At 46.5% G+C, this 25,814-nt stretch overlaps 1 protein-coding gene across 2 annotated transcripts in view; it reads right to left on the bottom strand.

Moving 5' to 3' along the window:
- The window catches only part of CARS1 (cysteinyl-tRNA synthetase 1), a 1,125,505-nt gene that overhangs the window by 1,050,766 nt on the left and 48,925 nt on the right, over positions 1–25,814 (bottom strand). Inside the window, exon 2 of one of the 2 annotated variants that reach the window (XM_069624150.1) lies at positions 14,585–14,827. The exons of the other annotated variant lie outside the window; for it this stretch is intronic. Coding sequence (XP_069480251.1) covers positions 14,585–14,827 — 243 coding nt within the window. The remainder of the gene's footprint in view (positions 1–14,584; positions 14,828–25,814) is intronic. 2 annotated transcript variants of the gene reach the window in all.

The raw sequence follows: 25,814 nt of genomic DNA, 5'->3' as shown, positions 1-25,814 counted from the left end.
ACAGGGTGACACCGTTTTGGAGAAGACCTTCATAGAGCTGACAACTCTAGATACCTCAACCGTTGTGATAAGTGAGAAGGAGGAGAGATTAGGTGGGGTGGGAAAAGGCCAAAGGAGGTAGGAGGTAGGGGGTAGGCAGAGGGGGGAGAAGAAGAGGGAGAAGAGGACAGAGTTGCCAGGATGCCCTGGGTTTTAGAGGAGAAATGGGTGACCAGTGCAGTGAAGATGCCCTGAGACGGAAGATGCGAGGTAGAGGCTGCAGATGGATTGGCTAGTTCCTTGCAGAGTTCAGCCGTGTTGTTAGCTGCTCTGGAGATGGGGGCCTGCATGTGGGCCCTCTACTTGGAGCGGATGGAGAGACTGTATTGTCTTTGGACCAGGCGACAGGCCAGTTTGTCAGAGGGTGAGCCCGAGGTCTGCCACTTCCGTTCAGCAACTCTACACCTGTCTTTCAGAGCAGCTAGATCAGAGTCATAGCAGCTGTGTCATAAATCACCCAAGTATTTTATGAAAAGGATACGGTAACCAAAAAGGATACAATTGGTAGGGCTCTTCCGGATCCTTGATAATTCACACGGCTTGACAGTAGTGAAGTCAAAATTAGACCTTCCAAATGATACAACTCTCTGACTAGTAAAACAGGCAGAGAGAGGGATCACTGAAAAGGGCGTGGGAGCATCATAGGAAGTCAGCCTGAGATAAAATAAAGTATAATGAGAAAGTGTCCCAACTAAACTCTCACTAATAGCACAGCAATAGCACTTAGTACAACACTAACCTGTAGACTTAGAACTGGAGTCTCCACCAACAAGTCTCTGAAGAAATCCAGGAAAGAAACAACGACAAAAGGAGGGAAGGTTAGTAAGAGAAACTTATCCCGAACGGCACGAGGCTCACGCTAGATACCGGGTTAGTACACCACAGGATAGCGTCCAAAGTACTGTGCACAATCACCTTCAAATAAACAGTTGTTGGTAATACTTCCTTTCCCACGTAGAACAGAAAACTGATGAATAGAGTCCACCCGTTATCTCATCACAGGTGCCAGGGATTAAATCCAAAGCGAAGCACAACTTGCATGTGGAATTACACATTTTTAAAGAGTTCAAAAAACCGTGTGCAATTATACACATGACAAAAGTTCAAGCAGCCTGAACAGCCACACTTGAAGAGTTCCAGAATCCATGTGGGATTTCACACGCAAACAAAGGACAGCCGCACCGCTTGGGATTTTACACGCGACAAACTTACACGCTCTCAGGAAAGCAGTATGCGAAGATAGCAGGAACCCACGTGTGTTGATACACGCGACTGAAGTGCACGCAGACAGTGCTGCCAGAACTCATGTGTGAAGGAAAGCCATCTGTTGGTCTTCTAATGGACGACAGCCGAAGAGAGTGTGTAGAAATTTCACGTGAACAGGAAAAAACTTCCGTAACCTCTAAAATGCAGCTCCAGGAGATCACGTGTGGAAGAAACACGCAGAAGAAAGCCAAAGTAGTAACTGAAGAGAAGCGAGGATGCTGATCGTGGATTCAGCTACCAAACGCCATGTTGGTTCTATCAGAAGCAGCGAGCAACGTCTCCACGCTGCTTATGAACGTAATGCCGTAACACACGTGACTACCCTGAATCACGTGAATTGAACGACGTGAATAATTCAAACGTCGTTTTCCAGGCAGGACATCAAACAACCTCCATTTAGAATAGAAAGGTCTAGCAGTTCTATGAGCATAACCCGTCCTGTGTGAAGACGGGTTTCCAGGTCCAGAGGTAATATGCCCACCATGCATGACAAGCTGTTGCGCTTAGAGACAGGTTTCAGGTAGATCCTCATGACAGGGGTAAAAATGTCAAGTGTGTTAGTAATAGCACGATGAAGATTGGCAAGGACAGAGTCAGAAGGAGGGGAGAGGGGAGAGGCAAACGTAGCAAGTGACACTCATTTCATCAGACGGATTACCGCAAAGGAGGCTGGCAGTGCAGGGAGAGGCTAGGTCAGGGGGCCGTGAGGACCCAAGTGGGAAGAGAGGGTTGGGTGAGGATGAGAGAGGTGGGAACCCACTAAGGAAGATCAGGGCTACTCCACTGCCAGATCGGTTGGCTGAGGCTTGGAGAGGATCTGGTAGCTGCCAGGGAAGAGGAAGTCAAAAGCAGTGACAGAGCTGGCATTGAACCACATCTCGGTGAGGGCGTCGAGATCAAAGTCTTCAAGAAGGAGGCAGATGTCGGAGTGTTTGACAGCAGATTGAGCATTTAGAATGGCAAAGTGTAGCTGGTCACCACCTTTGAAGGTTTTCCAAGGAGGGCTACAAGGGGATGGTACACCCTTCAGAGGTGGTGAGAGGTGGAGAGAGAGAGAGAGGAAGGAGGAGTAGCAGGAGAAGGTAGGGCGTTGATGAGGACTGGCAGGCACCAGTCAAAGAGAAAAAGGTTGGGTTGAGGACCCTGAGCCATGACAGAGCTATTGTGATAGACATTAACGATGCACCTAGAGGATGAGAAGCACACCAAGAGTGCTGCCATTAATGGGTGAAGAGGAAAACGGGGAGAAGGGTAGAGATCAGATGGAAGGTCTGTAGGTCTGGAAAAGGGACAGAGAAGAGGATATCAGTGATCGTCTGTCTGGAAGTAGCGCCAACATAAGTGTCAGCAATAGGTAGCCCAGGGTTGGAGGCCAAGGGATCTTTTTTTTAACTTTTGTCTTCCAAATTTCGTGAGAGAGGACCGATAGATGATGGAATAGCATTTAAAATAGATGGGAGAGAGAGAGAGAGAGAGAGAGAGAGAGACACATTGAGGTGGAGGAGAAGAGGGTTAGTAGAGAGGATGCACAATCCATTGGCAGACTCAGCAGATGGCCTAGCAGCCAATGGAGGCTGGGCAAAGCACAGATGGAAGGCACACCAAATACGAATTTCACAACAAGCACTTCAATGCCGCGCAAAATGAAGGATGCACAGATGTAAGGCACACCTTAGAGATAAAGCATACAGCATATCAGCAAGGCAATGCAAGAGAGAGGCATCTACGTTTGAGTTACAAGTCCACATGTGAGAAGCAGCATTTGGCTGGGCATGCAAGGTGGCTCATAAACAGCAGATGGGGTAGGCATGTAGAAAGCAGTTGCAGAGATAATTGACAAAGCAGGGTTTAGGAGGGAGCATGGCTTCAGTGTCATCAGGTGAGGGTTTGCAAGGTCCAGGTTGTCTTATATTATCTTATGATACCAAGAGAAGGGAGCCATTCTCCTAGTTGGTAAATCAGACTATTTCATCGGACCAACGGGTTAAGCCTGGATAGAACCCATTATTATTTGGAGTCTTCAATATTGGTAAATGTTGTGATATCTGGAGAAGGAGAGTCATTCTCCCGATTCAATCACAAGACTAACAAAATTGAGGAAAGGCCACTTTTGACTGGAACCATCGCCACTGCTGAAGTATGCTGATACCAAGGGGAGGGAGTCATCCTCCTGGAGGACTTTAGTTGGATATGTTTTAGTGAAAGGGCTAGAGTAGAGTGGAGGAGAATTTGGGACAGAGGACTGTTATTTTGAGTTGGACAATCATCCCAACGATGAGCACCCGAGTTTCCTTAGGTAGGGAACACTGTTTTAGATTAGGGAGAGTTGGGTTTTCTTTGCCCATTATTTTAGTAAAGGTATGTAGTCAAAATGCCACCTCTTTGTCTGACTCCGTCCTCCAGTGCGCCACAATACCTAACAAATACAAGTCTTGTAGGGAGAGGGAGGTGTGGAGTGAAACCGTGATTTTGGTATTCCATTTCCTAGAGGGTCACCATCAGTGGAATACCGTTCGCCCGGACCTCGGAAGGATTTTGCATAGCAGGCGCACCTCCCCAGTCCCAAAGGGGGTGGCTCCCCCCCTGGAGAGAAGGGATGAATTCCCTGGATTCGCCACAGCTCCTATGTGCACAAAGACCACATTATTAGCCGTTTCCCCAAGCCTCTATTGCAACGCAGTGGGTGCCTCCATCACCAATCACTATACCATATTGTTTTAGGCTCAACCTCACTTTCACCTACCGTATCTTCAGCATACAACTCTCTCCCTGGAATGGATAGGGCACAAGGGAGGTTAAATTCACCACTTAAATCCATCAGCTATCTCCTGTGGGAAGTACAACTTTCCAAGGTTTGAAAATAGCGTATCCATGAAGGCTCTAACACACATTAAGGAAGTGATTTATTCACCTAATATATAAACATACCTTTTCCCCTTTTAATCAAGACTTCATCAAAGCAGGACAGATTCTCATGTATTTTTTTTAATCCTGCCACATAAAATAAATAATACCACTTCAATGCACCTCAACCAAGTTTTCCTCACCTAGTGATGAAATGTTGGAATGGTCCAGGAGGAAACTGATCATCCCCCTCACTCTCCTGGCTCCCTTCTATGTACCTGCATTGAGCTTTCTCACATCTAACACTAAGCTGTTATCACCTCTGATACTTTGGCCTGGCAGAACCCAGATCCTTCATCTAGTAATACATGGAGCACCCAAGGAAGCCTCCCATTGCCAACATGCTTTAAGGGAACCCCCGAGCACTCTTTGGTCCATCGATCATCCATGTGCCGCTAGTTATCGATGCCTCTATCCGCTTTTCATCAAGAGCATTCTCTGATCATATAAATCCCAAACACCACACACAACTACACTTATTCAGTAAATGATGTCCCTCTCTCCCAAAAACCTTTGAGAATTCCAAGGTGTTGTGGAGACTTGGCCCACCCTAGACAGTTGCTAGGCTCCTCTGGAAATAATCTGCATATAATCCACTCCTGTCAAACAAATCCTCTGAGTGGCAGTTGCCTAGTTAGGTTAACTGGTGGCAGTAGGATGATCCCGGACAGTTTTGGGAAAACAGTTGAGCTTACTGAGCAACCTTCCTCTTTATACAGCACTGAGCAGTGTTCACGACCAGTCGCAGAACAGACCTGACTCCCAACATTGAGAGAAAGGGCATGAAACAACAATTTGCTCCAAAATGAACTTGCAAACAGGAGAAACTGTGGAATCAGCAGCTTATAGATTTGGAAACCCTTTTAATAAAAACAGTCGGGACTGTTGGTATGCAGAAGTACAAATAGGCCATTTTCACGAATGCCTGAAAAATTATCAACCTTTTTGTTTATCATTTAGCCAAATTGTTCTGTGTTTATATTTATGTTGCAAATCAATATGTTGGACCTAGTCTCAAAGCACTAGTCTTTGTTTGGGAACATGTTGCTATAAAAAGTCTTGAACATGAAAGATTTGTGCAGAAAGTGAAGAGTAGGTTCAAAAGGTGCCTATGGGTAAGGGAGAATTTACTTGAGGGAAGGGTTAACACTGAATATTCAAAATTATATTGCATTGCTGGATGATGGATTAGAGGTGTGTTCAAACTACCACCCTGATATTTGTCAGCTTCCGTTGCCTGCAAGTACATTTAATTTCTCTCACAGAACACAATTCAGAATAGTAATTCTGGCACTCCCATGCCTATAGGCCAAGGGTAGATAAGTCAACTATGTGAAAGACAAATGTGGATGGTGACAAACAGGGTGGTTAGGGAAGATGGTCCTAATGCAGGAACTATTTTGTGGGAAATGTGTCAAATACGTAATATAAATATATATTATATATCAAACGTTACATACCCAGTTGTTGCTTAAATATTTATAAAATCACACGCCAAGCACACTGCCATCAAGCGGACATGTTACACTTTATGAAACAAGATATAACGCTAAAACTATTTGTTTAAAAATGACAAGCGAAAATGTTTTTGCCAATGCCTTTTTATTCCATACATATTTATTGGAGTGATAACTTGTATTTGGAATTGTACTTAGTAGTAAAAGGTACACTGAAGTAAACTTGTCTGTGGAATAGATTTCAAGGTGTCTTGTATATATTTTGCATGTTTTCAAACTGTGCATGTTAAATATCTAGACAAACGCACGTTTCATATCTCCTGTTTGGCTTGTGCATTTTACAATGTGTTCACCATAAACAACTGGAAGTACACTTTATATTTGCAGCAAAAACTGAGAAAAATCAAAGCAGACAATTTTTGGAAATCCTGTTCCGAAATTTAATTTTCCCTATGGACATCCAAGTCTAATAAAAACTAAAAAAGGCCTAGTTTTAAATTTTCAGAACCTTTGATCGTGTGTGTGGATTCTTCCCAACAGTAGCATGCTTAATCAGATTGCCCACGTTCAGTTGATTGCCAAATTTGGTGAAGATTCATGCCCAGGTTCCAAAGTCCTAAGGGAAAGCATTTTTCAATGTACCTGTGAAACAGAGCAGCAAGTGTGTTCATTTTGATTACAATAACGTTAATCCTTAATCAAAGGCAAAGGCATTTTAGGTGAAGAAATGGGAGGTTTAATGTTGGGGATATGTCAGGCAGGTGAGCGAATTGCCAAAGTTTAAGGGTTAGATATCCTTTAGAGCAGGGGTAAAAATCTCTCACTCGTCAAAGGTCAATCATCATTAGCCAATGTTGAGTGCACATTTTGAACCCTGCTTTAGAGGTCTTTTGAACCAAGAGGTCTGAAAGTCATTCAAGAGAGGAGTGTGTTTCTTCTTTCCGAGTATCCCCTACACATGGCATTACACTGTTAAGGAGTTTATTATCAACCCTGAACAGGGAGTAAGAACATGTGTTCTCAGGGCTGATATTGTGGGAGCACAGCAGGTCGATAGTTTTTTCTCATCTTCCTCTCCTCCCCCTGCTCGAGAGGAAAAACAGTACGTTGGTCATGTTTTTTATAAGATCCGGAGAAGATGGCTTTGAGGGGTCATCAATCCACACATGAATGGTGACTATTTCTAGGACCGTCTTGGATCCAGACGCTGTGAGAGCAATTAGGCCAGCACAGTTGTCCAGGATGGGTCTGTTATATCCTGGAGGGTAGTAAGCTATTACGAATGGGATTGAGGTGCTGGCATCAGGGAAGGCTTTGATCCAGAGGTGTTCAAAGGAGCGGGAGCTGCCCAAAGGTATGGTGGCAACGTAGGTTTTGAAAAGTGATAAAGGCTACGCCACCTTCTGGGTTATAACCCTAAGTTTAGTATAAATGTTGGTATTTTAAAGGCAGAAGGGGCGGGGGGCGTCAAGGATGTTCGCAATGTTTTCAGTCAACTATGTTCTGGTGATGTCAAGGGTAGCCACATTCAGTGATCCACCAGCAAGAGAGAAAGGGACTATGAGGGACAGGGTCATCCAAAACCTATGTGATGTACTCCACGGAAGTGGTAAATGGGGTATCCTTAGAGTGTCTTTATACTCTCCAGCCCCTTATGCCTCTTGAGATATGAAATCCATGCCAAACACCCTGTAGCTATCATTTGAGGTGAGGCAAGGAAAGAAACTACCATCTTTTACAAAGCAGAAAGGCCTTCAAACTGCTGTTCAGAAAGGAAGACACCAGTAAACTGCTCCAAAGAAGCTCAGTCATTCTTACAAATGCACACAATTGTGCAAGTTCAGGTGGAGCAGAACACTGACGAATCAGGAGGTTTTGTCCCTTGTTCCCTGGGGGAAGCCACCCGTTTTTGAGACTAGTGAGGTGAGCCTGCTAAGCAAAACCCTGCCTAGGGGTTTGGGAAAGAAAGCGAGAGTTCACTGGGAGTGACTCCCCTCAAGGGGACAAGGACTCCCAATCCCACAGGGAACTCCCTATACCCAAGGAATTATCTGCATACATGGGAATCCAAGAAACCGAGGTTACATTCAGCTGTGGCACTCAAAATAATATTGAAAGCGTCTTTGGATGTTTGGCTGAAGACAATGCTGGCCTCTCTGTGGGCTTGACAGCTGGACATAAACAACATGCTCCTTTTTGGTCATGGAGCAGAAATAAAGGCACAACCATCCTTGAATACACAGAGGTGGGCCTCTGACGTGAGCATGTCACAGGGGGGTGGAGCCACGCTGCACAGCGGAGCCGGCTGTTGTGCGGAGAGAGAGGGAAGGAGAGAGATGCTGCCAAACGGGTACAGAGCCGTGCAGAGTCGGCTTGGTAAAGGTCGAGCTGAGCTGCCTTATCTGGTGGCTCAACCACACAGTGGACGTGGTGGGCCTGGTACCCAAGAAACAAAGACAAACCCAGAACACAGGGTGGAGGGAGGGGGACAAATCCTGTGCTCCCCATGGAGAAAACGAAGATATGCTGAGAAGAGTGGAACACAATACTCGCTAGTGTCCAGACAGTAACGCTAGAAAGCCCTGGAGAACACCACTGCTACCAAGCGGACGCCACCTCATGAATCAAACCCTGCGACATAGAAGGTAACAGGGTTGCTCATAGCGGAGGGGAGGCAGCGAAACTAGCAAGTGAAAGGGGGAAGAACAAAGGATTACCCTAGCCCCATTCCAGGTGCAAAAAGGCCAAGAGAGAGAGAAAGAACCAAGTAACAACAAAGGTTATAGTAGCCCAAGAAACCCGAACATTATAATCAGCCAAGCGGTTCACAGAAACTACTGAGAACCATAAGGCACATATGGAAAGATAGGTTACCAATACCCCTGGGAGAAAAATTAGACGGGAAACAGAGACAACCAAGACGTGAACCTAGGCAGGAGAAAGCCACCCAAGTGGTGGAGAGGGATTAAGGAGGTATCACTCCACCTATGACAACTTGGACATTTGATCTTTTCAGGAACATGAGACTTTATGTTAGAAATATTGAAACTTTGACAAGATGGACAAGAACTGTTAAACCAGGGAGAATTGTTTTCTATGGATAATCATTGGATCCGAAACCAGGAGGGACTCCTCGAAATGCTGAGAGAGAGTGGGGCGAACAATTCTGAAGGCAGGATACACTGTCTAGGTTTTTCTTTTATATTTATTTCCAAGTGGTAGGGCCAGTTTAGAGGATAGGTTTGGACAAAGGACCATTTTTGTTATTTGGCTACTGAACAGCACCATAGTATAGTTTGTTAGGATGATACTGCTTGTGAGGGGTAAGAAATGAAAGCTGGACACAAAGAGGTCATGTTTTTGGTTAAAGAATTTCATTAACAAACGGTGTGCGGAAATGCCTCTCCGACCCTGCTCCAAGAGGAATTTCCCTACCAAAAACGAAGGATCTGTCTGGGTCAGGATGTCAAAAATAAAAACCATCCTTGTGGCCAAATGTTCTATCCGAACCCTCACACTATAAACAAAATAATAAAGTGAGAAGGGACATTTCTCTAAGTTGATGTTTGCAAAAAGTGTTAATAAATGAAAATAGAACAGCTCCAACAAATGTTTGCCAAAGTAATAGAACCTTGGTTCCATAGGGTGGTTCCCTTACACTGGATCAATCACTGGTATGGCAATGTTCCTTGGTCTAAAAGTTATTTGTGTGTCTTTTCTTGTCCCACAACAATTTTGTTCGGAAACAAAGTTGCTAGCTTCGTAATTTGTTCTTCAAAAAGATCCTTCTTAACACAAAATTCATCAAGAGTAACAAACCTTGGTTCCAGAGGTTCATTCCCTTCCCCTGGATTCTTCTACAACGTCAGTGACTCTTGGTTCGACAATTCTTTGCTCACCAAACATGGTTCTGTCTCGGGACTCCTATATGTTTTGCCACTGACTGGTGCACTCTCCTGGCAGGACTTCTCATGTACTTGTAGCTGCCTTGTTTACTCACCTACCAGGACTTACTTTGATACAAATTTAACAGTTTCTCTTTACATCCAAAATTGCATACATCTTCCGTGGTTCAGTATATCGAGTTGTTTCAATGTTCACTTTAAGTTTTCCCCATATCTGCATTCCAAGCACTCATTTTTGTGGGTCATGTTTGTACTCTGCCCTTTTTAGTCGCAAACAATCTTCTTATTGTTTCTGTCTCTGCAGTTTTACAATGTTCAAACTGTGTTTGGCGCAGTTGCCGAAACGCCCTGAGGTTCCCCAACTTGCTTGGGATGACTCACCGGCTCTGTGTGGCATCTTCGGTCCCGTTCACGCTTCCGTGGCGTAGCTTTGCTGCCTGCTTTCGACTCTGGACTGCTTTGATGTCTCTCTGGCTTCTTTCTTGGCTCTGCTCCTGCATGCCTGCTTTCCTTCAGGTCCCGGTGAAGGTATTGCTTCTTCCTACAGCTGCCGAACGCCCAGGAATCTTCCTGCGATTCCTTTCGTCTCTACAGCATGTTCTTCTCATGCAGCGTTGCTTTCCCTCTGCTGGCGAGCCACTTTGCTACGACACAACGGCTTGTGCCTCCAGCTTCCACACGCCTCTGAAGGAGAGGCAACATCTTCTCCTGAACAGCTGCTCTCAATAGATCGTTTTTTCCATCTGTAAATGTTCCGCGCACTGGTGCTTTCTGAAAGCAACTAGCACACTCATTGAGCCCGAGGCTCCATCTGCTGTGCATCATATCCTTTATACTCCTCGTCCCAGTCCCTAGGTGGCTGTAGAAATTTGGGTCAATTGATATCAACTGATGCACAGTACTTGGAAAATCTCTCTCGATGGTTCCATATGAAAAACCAGTTCTATATAAAGGGGAATTAGAACTGAAAAATGTATTCTGAAAAATGTATTCTTGGAGCTTTTATTTTTTAGACCAGGGATAGGAGTTTGGCCTAAAGGGCGTTGGGAAAAGGTTTCTCTGTTTTTCCTAAAATGGGGAATAGATGCATGGCAATATGCGATTAGGGTATGGAGTATAAGTGGGGTGGTGGGTCTCTTTCATGGACAGATGGGGGATACCATTTTTCGACCAATGAAGCCATGACATCTCGCCAGTGGTCGTCTCCTGCCTCGTATAACCGCCACCAGGGTCAGGATCAGGTAGCAGATGCCGTCCCCTGGCATCATGGGAGGAGGTCACCGGCAGGGAATCCGTGATGACTCCATTAGATCCATCACAATTCCCTTTTAGCAATAAGGCTAGAAAGGAGTTTTCTTTTGAGTTAAATAAAACCCTTTGATAACATGCCACAGCACTAGCAGCAAGGGCTCTTGTGGAGTTGTTGCAGTTCACTTCTGAACTGTACACAGATGCTCAATGAAACCTTTTTTTCTGAAATTGTACAGCGGATGGGTCCATGAATGGGATGCAGCAAAGGCAGGCCGCAATTTCATGGAGTTGCATTGAGGATAATTTACTTTGGCCCAACTTCAAAATGGCAGATTCAGAATTTAAACCTCAGTCAGTGCCAGGACACGATAGATAGTTCTATCATCAAATATTGCTCAGTGGGACATCAGGTAGTACCACTCAAGGGCGTCTATACATTAAATAATTGCCCACATTTTCTAGAACTGGAGTTGGAATAATAAATAATTCCCTGCTGGAACAATCAGGGGGAAAGGACTAACAGAGCTCCAGGAGTATTAATTTTCCCTTCACATTTCAGTTTTTAAATCCTTTTAAAATGTGGCTGCAATAGGCTCTTGGGGTACAGAATTCCCCAAGTGGCATGATTGAGAGAACACTTAGGTACTTTATCCATGTCAGAAGGGGTATAAAGTGAAAACTGGCACCTAGGTAACTTAAAGGGAGAACATGAAACACCAGAGATCAACCAAGGGAGGCAGTGAGGGGACTACTCCTGGGACACACATTGAACGATGCTAGAGAGGGACCCAGTGGAGATTTATTAGATGGTCAGGATATGCAGAAGCTCTATAAAACAACTCAGCGTGAGGAATAGGGTCCAATCAGGACTACAAACCTGGAGAGAGAAGTAACAGAGAAGAAGCCCAAACAAGACAAAGCTACAATCCTTGGGGAGGCTAAACCTCAGTTAACCCACAGAGCCTGTGCTTCAAGCAAGAAGAACTACACGCATTCTAAAACCTATACATCAGACTGTGGTAAGGTTCACGACGAAAGAGAAAGTACTGCAACCCTACCAGCAGCTGTAACTAGCTGCTAGTATCTGAATCCCGTGGAGCTTGTCCGGACGGTCATCACAGATGAGGGGTAACACGTCACTGAGGATTCTAATGATTCCTGCTTAGATGGGGAAGCAGGGACCACTGGCAACCCCTGGTTTGCCTGTCTGGTATGAGTGTGCGTTGGACAGACGCGTCTTGAAGACACAATGCCATGAAGGGGGTGGTAAGAGGCTCTGGACACTCTTCTTTAGAGGTGAGGAGATGAAACCATGGATATCAGGCTGGTGAGAGAATAACAAAGTAATTATGAAAAAAGGGGAAGGACACATGGGGTGGGACTAATGTGGATAACAAGGTAATGGTCCTACCTGGCTAAGGCAGCAGGACTGTGGTGATAGAGGCAACAAAAATAGAATGGTAGCTTTCAGTGTACTGATGCAAAAACACTACCCCATTCTTTGTGGTAAAAAGTTGGAAAAAACACTACTCCCTTGAAGCATGTAGAACATAAGTAAAATGTCTTTAAACTCTACTGAAAGTAACCCTAACTATGAAGACCTAAAGTCTTCCTAAATTGCCCTAAACCTATGATAACTTACTTGTACTGGTAGCAGTAATCTCTGGAAGTCCAAACGCACCTGTCGGTGCAATTGCCATTGCAAAGACACGATAATGCACACCTTTTAAATTTTTGCCGCCGCAAACCGGAGGTTTTTCCATTACGTCTGGTTCGCCTTGTCGGAATTGCCCCACTAGCGTCTGGCGGACCACCCTCTTGAAGGCAGCTGCCACGCCAAAGCCGAGTTGTGTGGCGACCGCGGCACCCCCGTGAAGCAGATTGCTTCAAAAACGGGTCTCTTCGACCCACGCGGTAAGTACAGGGATTCCTAACACTAGCCGGATCCAACAGAAGAAAGGAGAACCAAGAGCTTGTAAAGAGCTAAAAGCTTTGGCACAGGGAGGTCACATATAACTAATGAGAGAATTTCACAGTGTGGCCAATACCATAAGCAAGGAGAAGAAATACCTGCTGGCAGGAATACCAAGAACCATTCTGGGCTCTATAGCCCTGAACTGAGAAGTCAAGAGACACAGAGGTCGGGGTTTTAGCAAAGTAGCAAGCAGTACTCTGATAGGGACATGTATTCAATTATGTGGGCTGACATACCATTTGAGTTAGCTAACCTAAGATCTCTGCAGATTTGTAGATGAAACCCTAGGATCAATAGGCATTCAAGCCATCTCTTAACTATTTGTAGATTTAGAAACAAGGGGTAAGCTAGAGGTTTTAGTGAAGAGACAAGCCAATAGAAAAGGGAAAACTCAGGGACCCTATCAGAATAAGCAATCCTAACACCTTTATAGTTTAACCACATAAGCACAGTTTATTCTCAATAAAGCCTATAATGTGTTGCTATGAAGAGATCCATATCCATATAGCTGTTTATCCAACCCAGTCTGTTTTATTTTGCTAATAAATGTGTTGTGTCTCGTACCGTCTTGTGCGTTCTGTTGATCCTTGGTCAAAGTTTATAAGAGGGTATGATAATGAATGCATTCTACATGCCCAACTGATCATTACGGTCGTACTCAGGGAGGTGAGGCAGGGTAGTTTTGCTGGCTCCTAGCCAACAGTAGGGAACAGGGATAGGTAGCAGTTGGCCATGGACGAAGCGTACAAAAAGAAGTGGTGGAACTATGTTCCGTGCTGGCTTGTCCCCGCTCCCCACAAACCCCAGGGTCACATGCAATACAAACCCCCAAACACATGCGCCTGCTGTTTAAGGGAACATTTAGTGCTGTGCACTGAAGTGCCAGTTTCATCTTCTTCCTACACGTTTATTTTAAAAAGAAACCATTCCTGAATGGTTTCTTTTTAAAATAAAAGTATAGGAACAGTAAAACCTAATTTTAAAAAGTAGAGGAGCACCACTCCCGCCCACTTCAACCACTGGCAGTTGGAGAATTTTTAGTGGGATTGGAGGACGTTGGGTTTGGTGGAATGTTAGCAACGGTAGTCCTAAATGGGCCACGATTATTTCAGGAGGTGTTTTGTGGTTGGGGGAGGGATGTATGCAAAGTTCACTGTATGGCATTAGGAGCAGGAATGGAGAGTTTCCTGGGGTAGTCCCGGAAGGCGAGTCTGCCAAGTGGGACTCCTAAGTTAGGTGACTGGATGAGGTCCTGTTTAAGGGTCCTTGGTCAAGTGGGGAGGTGTGGTTATTGAACTGGATCAGGTGAATGACACTGATGTAAAGGCTAAGAATCATGTTGTCCTTCTTAGGAGGTTTCATTGAAGCAGTTATGCATGCCGCTCCATCAATCTGGATGGAGTCTGCAATAATGTAGAATCTCATGAACTTTGCGTGACACCTTGACAATCTGGATGAAGGAGTAAGTACTTAATTGCATTGCCAAAATTAATGCAGAGGGCCGAATGTCAGTACAGTCGGTCAGGGTGGTTATGCAATAATTGCTGGTGGAATCATTCTTGGTGCGGGAATGGGGACAGCCATATCAGTTGAACTGTACTTGTACAACACCTAGTTGCCTCTGGTGGTCAAATAATGCCACAAATATGGTTATGTAATTCAGTAGTTTCAAGGAATCCTCATCTGGATATACATCCAAACTCTCAATCATACGTATGGAAAGGCATCCGGTTTAATATTGACTACAATGCAATCTACATGCTCAACTACTCCAAGTAATTACTCACTTGTCTGGAGTTTATACGAGTCACAATTCTGACTGCTGTCGTCATACATGGCTTCTATATGTCGGTACCAACGAAGTACATGAAAGCAGTGGGCAGGCGGAGGCCCTCGGAGCTGCCTGAAAACATCCACATCGGCATGTGAAAAGGTGTAGCTCTGGATATAACTACGAGTGCTGAGATACTCGTTCAGGGCCTTTACCCTGGCTTCTTCACTAAGCCTCACAAAAACATTTGCGTTGAAAGCTGCAAACAGAGAGTCACAGGTCAAGGGAAAAGCAACGAGCAAGCCAACAGCACAAAAACTTGAAATATGCTAGTCAAATGTGAATTCATTTCAAGTAATAGGATATTATAATATGAAGTCATAATAGATTGCAGGCTTAAACAGATCTATGAAAGGCAAAGGTTGCTTGGAGACATTTCAAAACAGAGATATGGTTTACCAGCAAATGGGGGTTTCATGCTTTAACCTATCACTCTATGCTTTAAAGCACCAAATAAATCCTTGACAATAAAGATTGCCCACGCTAACAGCTCAGGAAGTCTTCATTCTATTAAAGACAAGGAGGCGAGCATCATGCTTTACTCTTTAATTACTGCCATTCAGCATTTTCAACAAAACATTTAAAACCATAACATTTGCTCTTTTTTTCCTTCCTTATGTAAAAAATACCAAATATGAGAGGTTTTAAAAATTCTAAAGCCACTGTTCTTTTTTGCACTACCTCCCCTATGATCCTCCAGGGCTTAGTAGACCTGACCTCTCCTGATCCACCTACCCGAGAGCAGGTCGCAGCATAAGAACCCTCCATGATAGTCCCAGAGGCGTAGCCAGTATTGTCTAACAAATGGGGCCTGAAGCTAATGTAGTTGGGCCCAGCGCGGTGAACTTAACATCTGTAAATGCCCACACAGCACTGCTGAGTGGGTATTTATAGATTTTGGGTGGGCCTTGCCTGCTCAGGCCCTACCCTGCCTACGCCTCTGGATAGTCCTCTGCCTCTTTCTTTTTCCTCTCAATTGTGTACTGAACTCGAAACTGTCCTTTATTTGATCAACTGTGACCCTGGACGAAACTGGAACTGACTGCTCAACTGTAACTTGCTAGGTCCTCCGGACCACCTTGAACGAACTTCTTAACATCTTTGATCTGTGTATGGAGTCAAGTCGCTTTCTGGTCTTCTCCTACGAGAAATGTAAAATACTTCATGAGGGCGGGCCAACAACATCTGAGCATCAAAAATACATATACAGGTTCAGATTTTTAAATACTTCCTTTGGGTGGGATATAATGCTCGCCTCCTTGTCTTTAATAGAATGAAGACTTCCTGAGCTGTTAGCGTGGGCAATCTTTATTCTATGACAATACAGGAGGCTCGCATTATGCTTGTTCAAAGCTTGCCACCACTGCAGTAGTAATATTAGAGACCGGCTTGAAGTAAAAGGTTTTAAAGGTCGACTCTGAGGACCAATCTGCCGATTTCATAATGTCCTGCAGAGATACACCAGCTGTAAATGCTTTAGAAGCCATCGCACCCCTCGTAGAATGTGGCCCAAATATTGACAGATCAATTCCAGCCCATTGCATGACCTCGCGCACCCATCTAGCGATAATAGCCGCTGCAACTGCGTGGTAAGGTTTTCTGCGCGCTATAAGCAATTGGGAACCCCCTCGATGCCTAAGGTGCTCTGTGGAGATTTCGTAATCCTTGATGCACTGGGCAACGCATAGCTTTTCATTTTCTGTGAAGTAAGGGTATGAAATCACTCGCGATCCAGTCTTCGTTCTTTTCGTTATTTGTGAAAAGCTACCCCTTCTGGATAGAAGATCTTTCTATCGATTTCCAGCGCCTTTCCGTCCGATACTCTGCGGCATGATGTAAGGCACAATAACATTGCCAGTTTACCTGATAACTGAGAACGGGAAAGATCTTTGTTCACTGGCCATCGAAGGAAAAGTTCGAACACTACTCCAACATCCCATAAAACCGCGTACTTTGGTTCTGGGGGATTTCTAATTTTTATTCTTTTGAGAAGCCTCAGGACCGCTGGGTGCTCGCCTACTGCGATCCCTTCTATTTTATCATGTCCCGCTGAGATCGCTGATCTATAAACACGTATCGTTCTAAAAGCTCCCCCTTCTTGAAATGTAGTCGCCAGAAAGTTAAGAACTTGCACTAAAGGGGCTGAAACGGGATCCAGACATTAGTCTGAGCACCATCGCGCCCAGGCTTTCCATGCAGTGCTATAGCTCCTAATGGTGGAAGGCGCCCAGGAATCTTTGATGCAGTCTGCAGCGATTCACAAAATTCCTGGCAATTTCCACTTTCTCCTGAAATCCTGCAGGCCAGCAACTGCAGCTTGCCCGTTGATATCAGGAGATGGCTCTGGCCAGACGTTCCTAGTAGAAGGTCCGGCTGATGCGGAACTATCTACGGAAAATCCGAAGAAAGTTCCATCGCTACTGGAAACTAGGGCTGGGATTCAGTGCGATCTCTGCGAACCTTCACTAACGCCATCGTGATCATGACAAATGGCGGGAATGCGTAATGAAGCGCTCCGTGCCAAGTCTGAAGGAAGGCGTCCGTGCCCGCTGCTCCCGGGTCTATCCTCCAACTGAAATATGTCTGCGTTTGAGCGTTCAGTCTGGATGCAAATAGATCTATGTGTATTGGGCCACAGCGCTTCTGCAGCTTTTCGAAAACTTGTGGGTGAAGTTTCCAATCGCTTGAATCTATCAGATACCTCGAGTTCCAATCCGCTACCTCGTTGAGAGCTCCTGCCAAATATTCTGCTGTGACTGCAATATCATGTTCCAGGCAATAATGCCAGAAATCTTTCGCTAATTCCGCTAGTAGCTTGGACTTTGTCCCTCCTAGCTTGTTTATGTAGCGAACTGTGGAGATATTGTCCATCTTGAGCAGGACACGACATCTTGCTTTGCCCTTCGTGAAGGCTCGTACTGCAAATGAACCTGTTAACAACTCAAGGCAATTTATGTGCAGCTGCAACTCTTGATCTGACCATTTTCCTCCTGTTTCTATGTGCTGGCATCTGGCTCCCCAGCCTGACCTGCTTGCGTCCGATTCTATTTTATCACACTCTTGTATCTAGGTCTAATTTATAGAGATCTATTCCATGGCATGACCGGATAAATATTTCCTGGACTTATCGTCAGGATTCCGGAATCAGACTAACTGGTTGAGACTATGTTAAATACCCTTTCTCCCACATTGTTTCTCAGACCTCATGATGTATTTGAGTTGCGGGAATGGGCTGGGCCCTTTGGTTTTCACTCACAGATCATCCACTTGTTTATGCTTATTTTTAACATTGTTGATGCAATTGTTTATATTTTCTATTTTTTCTTTTTTCTCTCCTTTGTGTCCCTATTTTAGGTGTGTTTTATATATTGTGAAATGTTTAAATGTTGTTTTCTAAATATATTGTGCAAATAAAGACAGATGAATTTCAGAGAATAATGAAGCCTATGGGAATGCCACGTCAGGATGAAGATGGATATCATCTGCTTTCAAGTTAGATGTGTTGTTTCCATCGAAACTACTACCTGTTAATTGTGTCAGGTCTACTGTACTGTATGTTACGTTTTTCTTTTGTCCTGACACAAGAGTAGTTGACGCATAGCATCCCTTGGCTAATTTTAGCATTTTTTTCAATGATTCTTGTGTCCATTATACTGTGCAATATTGCTACTTCGGTTCCGGAAGCACCTCAAAACCTTCCTCTTTGCTTCTGCTTTCTCTCTCCCTCTCCCCTGCTGAACAGCTAATTTAATTCCTCACTGAAACTGCACTGATCCTGCAGCTGGACCACTCTAAACGGCCTCGGCCCTGCCACTCTCCACTTGCACTGATGCCCTGGAACCCCTTTGCACTGCGGGACTGTCTCTGTATCCCTACAGCCCCCCCCCCTCCCCCAGCACTTACCTCACACTTGCCACCAGCTGGCCCTATTTATTTATTTATTACGTTACGCCACTTACCTTGTACTGCACTTCCCCCCCTCCCCTTCCCCTTGCACTTTTCCCCCTCCCCCACCCCTGCACTTGCGCGATCTGAATGACACCTGGCCTAGTAAGATCGTTGTCTGTCTCCCCTTGTCCCCCCCCCTCCCTGCCTCGTCGCGCCTTGAAACACATGTGTATAGGCGCGTAACAAATACCATATCATATCATATCATACTAACTATTGCGTTTGGCTGTATGATTTATTTATGACTAGATTCACTAAGTGACCACATTGCTTTTTGCTGATCTGTTTTTTGGCCCCTTTGCCTGTAGATTAGAATAGGCGATTGAGGTTTCCCTCATCGAGTGCTTTTCGCTCGCACAGGAAACTCTCTTTGGGATCAATTCAGTAGCATCTAGGTCTACTGTAATTTATTTTTTCTGAATCCTTTTTACAGCCAACAGTGAAACTAGCACTTAGTCACTTTATTGATGCACTTTATGATTGACACATTAATGTTGTTACCCTGCGTATTTTTTGTATAGAATTCCAGATGATTTAATACTCATTTTAACCACGTACAAATTCTAATAAATATAGTATTTTTAATGATTATTTCGTTCTCAGTGGATTGATCTGTGTTGTGCTCCTTGGAGGTCCTTTTCCATTTTGGTGGCCTTACAGCCTTCTTTTTGAGTGTCTTCAATTCGTTCCGCTGGCTTGACCTCTATTTACATTGATAGCTGCTTCCACTCCGCCAGCGAAGTAGGGGAAACCCACCTCTTTGTTTTGTGCGTCCGATTCTATAACTAACTCTGGCGCGTCTCCGAAAATGGCTCGGCCATTCCACGCCTCCATTTTCTGAAGCCACCAGTGAAGCTCGGTGAGCGCTTCGCTGTCCAAGGTCACCAGTTGGCGATACCCTATGCCCCCTTGTAGATGCCTGATCTTGAGACGTTGAAGAGCTCGGTAGTGGAGTGGGCCTGGAAATATCGCCTGAATCGAGGCGGCTAACAATCCCACTACTCTGGCCAGACATCGAAGCAAAATAACTTTCTTCGCCATCACTACTTTGAGCTCTTTCTTTATTGCTCTCACTTTGTGATGAGGGAGCTCAAGGGTTGCTTTCACTGCGTCTATGGTGAAGCTCAGAAATTCCAGCCAGTGAACTGGCCTTAGCTGTGACTTGTCCCAATTTACTGAGAACCCTATAGAGGCCAACAGCGTGCAGATCCATTGTACATTCTTGATGAGAGTACCTCTGTCCGCGGCTAGTACGAGAATATCGTCTAAGTATATGATAATACGTATCCCTCACTCTCTTATGGCGGCTGCCACTGGTTTCATCACTTGGGTGAAGGCCCACGGGGCGGACGCCAACCCAAATGGGAGACAAGAGAAATGTCAAATTTGGTCTTTCCACTGAAAGCGTAGATACTTCCGAAATTCCTGAGCTATCGGAATTGTAAGATAAGCGTCCTTGAGATCCAGACGCACTAAGTAGTCTCCTTGGCACAGGAGATCGCGCAGAAGGTGAATACCTTCCATCTTGAAATGATTGTACTCGAGCCATGCGTTTAAACTCTTCAAGTTTATGACTGGCCGAATCTTGTCTCCCCTGTGGACCACAAACATGTTGCGGAGGAAGCCTGGCTCCTCTTGCATATCTCGCTCTATAGCTCCCTTGTTTAGTAGACTGAGGAGCTCTTTGTCCAACAACTCTAACTCATCGCTTGCCATATATATGGGGGATGGTTCTACTCTCTGTATGGGGTGTCCTACAAACTCCAGCCGCAGCCCTGCCACTGCTTGTATCACCCATGCATCGTGCGACAACGCTCGGCACTCGGTCAAAAATTGGAGAGTTCTCCCTCCTCCCCCACCCCAGCGCCTTTCATTATCCGCAGGTTTGTCATCCCCACCTAATCATTCTCCCTACTACTCTCGTGCTTGCTGTACTCACCAGCGGCAGCACTGGGTTGTCGATAAGATCCTCTCCCTCTCCGACCTCTCGGAGATCTGGATGGGAAGAAGGTATCTTGAGGTTTCCCTTCCCAGTATTGGGCTCGTTGTCCCTGGGGCCTGCACTGATAGTTGTAGCGACCGGACGTTCGGCCCCCGTGTCATCCGGTCCCAGAAAAAACACGTCCCAGGAACATTTCTTTGAGCTCTGCGCTCTCTCTAATGCAGAGTATGTGCCCACAAACTGGGCCATCTCTTTAGCGAAAGCTTCGCCAAACAATAGGCCTTTGGCATTTTTCCCTGCCTCATAAGAGGCTCGATCGTCTAATTTTTCGTCAATCTTCAATAAGACTCCTCTCCTCCTTTCTGAGGAAAGTGCACAATTGGCATTTCCCAGAAGACACACACTGCCCTCTGGGCCCAGCTTCCTAGAATAAGGGGGTCTACCGGAATCTCGGTGTCCTTCGACTTCTCAGCCAGGTCCATTATTTTTGCTAGTGGGCCTGTTATGTCCAACAGCTTGTCCTGGCATCCTCTCCAGGCGCGGTCAATTCCTTTCCGAATATCACGTGCTGACTTAGTCACAAACGTGACCATCTTGGGATCTAGGTCCGGAGTTTCCGCCAGCTTCCCTGCTAACACTGGCCTAGGGCAGTCTGACCTCATGCGTGAACGCACCTCTCTATCCAACGGCTTATGTGCTGGGACATGTACGCTGACACCCTGGGTGAAGGCACCCATTCTGAAGATTTTGAGTCTCTGGATCGAACATGTCAGCGGTGTTCTCCATATCTTGAGGGTCGACATTTTCTTCGAAGTGTCGTGAGGTGTCTTCGTCTCCTTCCACCTCATCATCGGGCGAGTAGCCCTCGTCATAATCACCTAAATTATTCACCCCCGGGGTAGGGGGTCTGTCCTGGTTCTCTTTCTGTTTCTCCAGGAAGGCTCTCTATAGCTTTAGCCTAGCCACGGGGTCGCTTACATCTTGGGGAGCAGCATCCTCCCTTTCATTAGCGCTCGGGGGGGGAGGGGGGGTCAAACAGTGTTTGCTCTTCTGAGCTACCTTACGCCCCTTTGGTTCAACCCCGTCTGCGGGGTGTCTGGCTGACGGCCCTGCATCTGGGCTCTCTGCCCACCTTTTCTTGGCAGTTACCTGCTTCTGCCTTTCTGCCATCATAGCCTCCAAAATGTCGAGCCTTTGTGTTATAGGCTGTACTCCTAGCGAGACTGCTTGAGTAAGTGAGTGCCCTAGCACTTTCTTAAAGCTCTGAGATCAATCAGCTTTCTGGTGGGAGGGATTCTCCTCCCATTCTTCTGCACTCTATTCTGGAGATGTTGATGGCATTTGGCCAGGACTTCTGTATGCAGCCATCACTGCTGTTGGCAGGGCCAACTATCAACTTGTCAGCCCTGAGGGGTGGGAAGGCTGTACAAAGTAGCGGACTCAGGGACAGCTTTGCTTTAGCAGGATAATCCCCTTCTCCCCGTTAAGCTCACCTGGTATCCACAGGGACGCCACCCAGCCGGGTTACTCGCTGGTATGCTTCTCAGCTTTGCCCTGATGTGGTCTGCGGGGAAGCTTCTGCCTGAAAATACAGGAGGACTGTGTTCAAGACTGACCGACTGGGGTAAGTATCCTCCCTTCACCCCTCGTATGATTTCAGTCCCTCTGGCGCCCTCTCCTCACCTTGTGGTAGAATTAGGCGTGCTCTCCGTCCTGCCTTCTTTGCAGGGGCGCATTGTCTTTCATGGGCGAGTGCGGTCCAGTTACTTCACCGACGCCGGCCCGTTTGATATTGTTCAGGTAGGTCTTATTGCTGTTCTTTAGTTTTGTTGCTATCCTGCATGCCTTTCGTTGTTTAAAATGTCTTTTTTCTCCCTTTGGTATGCAGAGCTTCAGCGCGGTGAACTGGCTTGGTTGAGTCCCACTGGTAAATGATGGCACATTAAGAGCGCTATGATGCGGTAAGTAAGCGCTATGCGCAGCGCTGTGGAGTCTTGCCTTTGCTAACCTGTGTTTGCCTTCCTTGTAGGTCGCGGTGTTCTTCAGCGCTAGTGCAATGTCCGGAGTGGTGCCAGCCAAGAGGCGACCAGCCAGGTAAGCCTTTTGAGCAGTTCGTAATTTGTAAAATGTCTCTACTGCTTTCTTTAATGTTGCCTCTATCTTCCTGTTTCAGGTCGTTCTGTCCGGATGGCGTGCAGATTCGAGGAAGCTGTTCTCAGTAGCAGCGAGTGTTTAAAGATGAAGACTGCAGGTAAGATGCTGCCGCTAATGATGTTCCTTTTGTCTCCTTGCAGGTTCTGCTTCTTTTAGGTTCGAGGGAATAGCTGGACACAGTGAGCGTCACGTTGCAAGCTGCAAAGTAACGCAAATCGTGTTGTCTTGCTTGGGTGTGGTTTAAATAGCCCAAACAAAATAGTCCGGGTAAAGTGGTCCCTAGGCTACCACACCCAAAACACTAGACCGCACCAAGCTATGTGGATGCCTCCATGTTGTCTGACAATACAATAAAGTAGTTCCCAAGCACATTGTTTTTCATGGTGTATGAGCCTGGCGCCATAGGCGCAAGGACTGGCCCCATGAGGGCTTTTGAGGAGGATGCCAGGCTCTAGAGGCCCGAGTCCTGACTCCACCTGGCCAATGGGTTTGCCAGAGGGGGTTTTGGGCGAGGGTTGTGACACTCCCCTCTGCACGGTAAAAATCTGTTTTCTTCTTTTTTTATCTTTTTTTTTTCGAATTCCCGTGCTGTGGAAGCTTACTGTAACTCTCTGCTTCGCGACGTAATTAAAATGTTACACGCGAGCGTTGAGGTGTCCTCAGGGAATGCCGGCAAGTATATCTCCTCCCGCTCCCCTGGGACTTAGAGACTGCCGCGCTCCCGGCGTCTCCTGACTGAGCGGGTCCGGCAGCATAAAGCGGGTGCGTTCGCTCACGGCTCTGACACCCGCTCCTGTTATATTAAAATCTGAAGCTTACTCACCTGATTACGCTTGCTTGCATGATATATGATATGATATGATATGGCATTTGTAACGCGCCTTTACACAAGTGTTTCAAGGCGCGACGAGGTGGGGACGAGGGAGAAGGGAGACAGACAACGATCCTACTAGGCCAGGTGTCATTCAGATCGCGCAAGTGCAAGGGGGACTGGGAAAAAAGTGCAGGGGAAGGGGAGAGGGGAAGTGCAGTACATGGTTAATAGAATACAAGATAAATAATAGGGCCAGCTGGTGGCAAGTGCAAAGGTAAGTGCTGGGAGAAGGGGCTGTAGGATACAGAGACAGTCCCGTAGTGCATGTAGGCAGTGCAAGGAAGAGTGGCTGGGCCAGGACATGAGATCGGTGAGTGGCCCAGTTGCAGATTTAGTGCAGGTTCAGTGAATTTAGCAGGGGAGAGAGGGAGAGAAAGCAGAGGCAAAGAGGAAGGTTTTGAGGTGCTTCTGGAACCGGAGATGGTTCTCCTCAAGTTTCAGGGAGGCAGGAAGGCTGTTCCAGAGGGAGGCCCCTGCTGCTGCGAGAGATCTACCACCAGCTCGTTGCTTGGAGAAGCGGCTGACCCTGAGATAGTTGGAGGTAAATGAGCGAAGGGCTCGGGAAGGAAGATATTTAGGACGAGAGAGTTGCAGGTATTTTGGGCCAAGGCCCCAGAAGGCCTTGTGGACAATGCAGAGGGTTTTGAACTTAATCCTTGCAGCCACTGGGAGCCAGTGTAGTGATTTCAGTCCTGGAGAGATACGGTCCCTGGGCTTGAGGCCAAGGACAAGTCTCGCAGTTCTGTTCTGGATGAGTTGCAAAGGGCGGAGAGTAGAGGCAGGAAGATTTAGATAGAGGCTGTTACAGTAGTCCAGCCTAGAGAGAACCAGAGCTCTAGAGACAGTGAGCTTCTGGGGGGGAAGGAGAGAAAAGGAAGGATACCTCTGAGGAGGTGTAGCTGGTAGTGTGACTTCTTAGAGACGTCAGAGATGTGAGGAGAGAAGGAGAGTGTGGAGTCGAAGATGACCCCGAGGTTTTTTGCCGTGCAGGTAGGAGCAAGAAGAGGGCCAAGGGAGGCCGGCCAGAGAGCTGCAGGGAAGGAGGGAGTGGGTGTGCCGATAAGTGAATCTAAGTCTTACTGGAATTAAGGCAGAGGTCGTTGGCGGCACACCATTCCTGGATAGCAGAAAGACAGTCAGAGATGAGGGAAGTGGAAGAGAAGGCCGAGGGTGGCCTGAAAATGAGCTGGGTATCATCCGTGTAGCACTGAAAGTTGGGACAGAGAACGGCGATGCGGTGAGCAGGAAGTGCCAGGTACAGGTTGAACAGCCAGGGGGAGAGGTTAGATCCCTGGGGCACACCACAGGTAGAGAAAAAGATGTCAGAGAGGAAGGAACAGAGATGGACTTGGGAGGGTCGATTGGAGAGGAAGGAGGTCAGCCACGCCAGAGCCTGACCAATGATACCCAGGTTATCACGGAGACAGTTGAGCAGGATGGTGTGGTTGACAGCATCAAAGGCAGAAGAGAGGTCGAGCAAAATGAGAACACAAGGGGTGTTACAGTCAAGGTTTGAGAGCAGGTCCTCACGGGTGTTCAAGAGAGCAGTTTCCGTGCTTCTGGCAGCTCTGACCCAGACTGATGGTCATGAAGACTACCAACAGATTCAGCATGGAGATTAAGCTGGGAGATGGCCAGTTTCTCCAGGAGCTTGCCCAGGAAGGGAGTAATAGAGATTGGGCGATAGTTAGCTGGGCAGGAGGGGTCGGAAGAGGGTTTCTTAAGAAGGGGGTGCACAAGGGAGTGCTTGAGGGGGGATGGGAAGACTCCAGAGGCGAAGGAGTGATTGTAGAAGTCAGCCAGGGCAGGCACCAGGGAGTCAATGTGGTCCTTGATAGTTTTGGAGGAACAGGGGTGGACCTGTTTTGACGAGACTTTCATAGATCAGACTTGTCTCGAAACCTCGTCAGCAGAAAAAAGGGGAAAGGCAGAGAAAGAGGGAGGAGGGGTGGCTGCAGAAGGGCCAGAGGGAGAGGAGGGAAGGCAATAGGAGGAGAGTGAGGACAGGATGTCCTGAGTTTCTGAAATGAAGTGAGAGGCCATTGCCGTGCAGAGGGCCTGGGAGGGGACAGGAGAGGTCGAGACTGCAGCAGGGTTGGCCAGCTCCTTGAAGATTTTAAAGAGTTCAGTCGAATTGTTAGATGCCGCAGAGATGCGGGCTTGGATAAGGACTCTCTTCTTAGTGAGAACGGAGAGCCGGTATTGCCTTTGGAGCAGGCGGCAGGCCAGTTTGTCAGAGGATGAACATGAAGCACGCCATTTCCTCTC

Source organism: Ambystoma mexicanum, chromosome 11, assembly GCF_040938575.1.
Source record: "Ambystoma mexicanum isolate Mex_15411 chromosome 11, UKY_AmexF1_1, whole genome shotgun sequence".
NCBI lineage: Eukaryota > Metazoa > Chordata > Amphibia > Caudata > Ambystomatidae > Ambystoma > Ambystoma mexicanum.
Note: the sequence above shows the minus strand (reverse complement) of the source record. Positions and strands in the feature narration are given on the sequence as shown.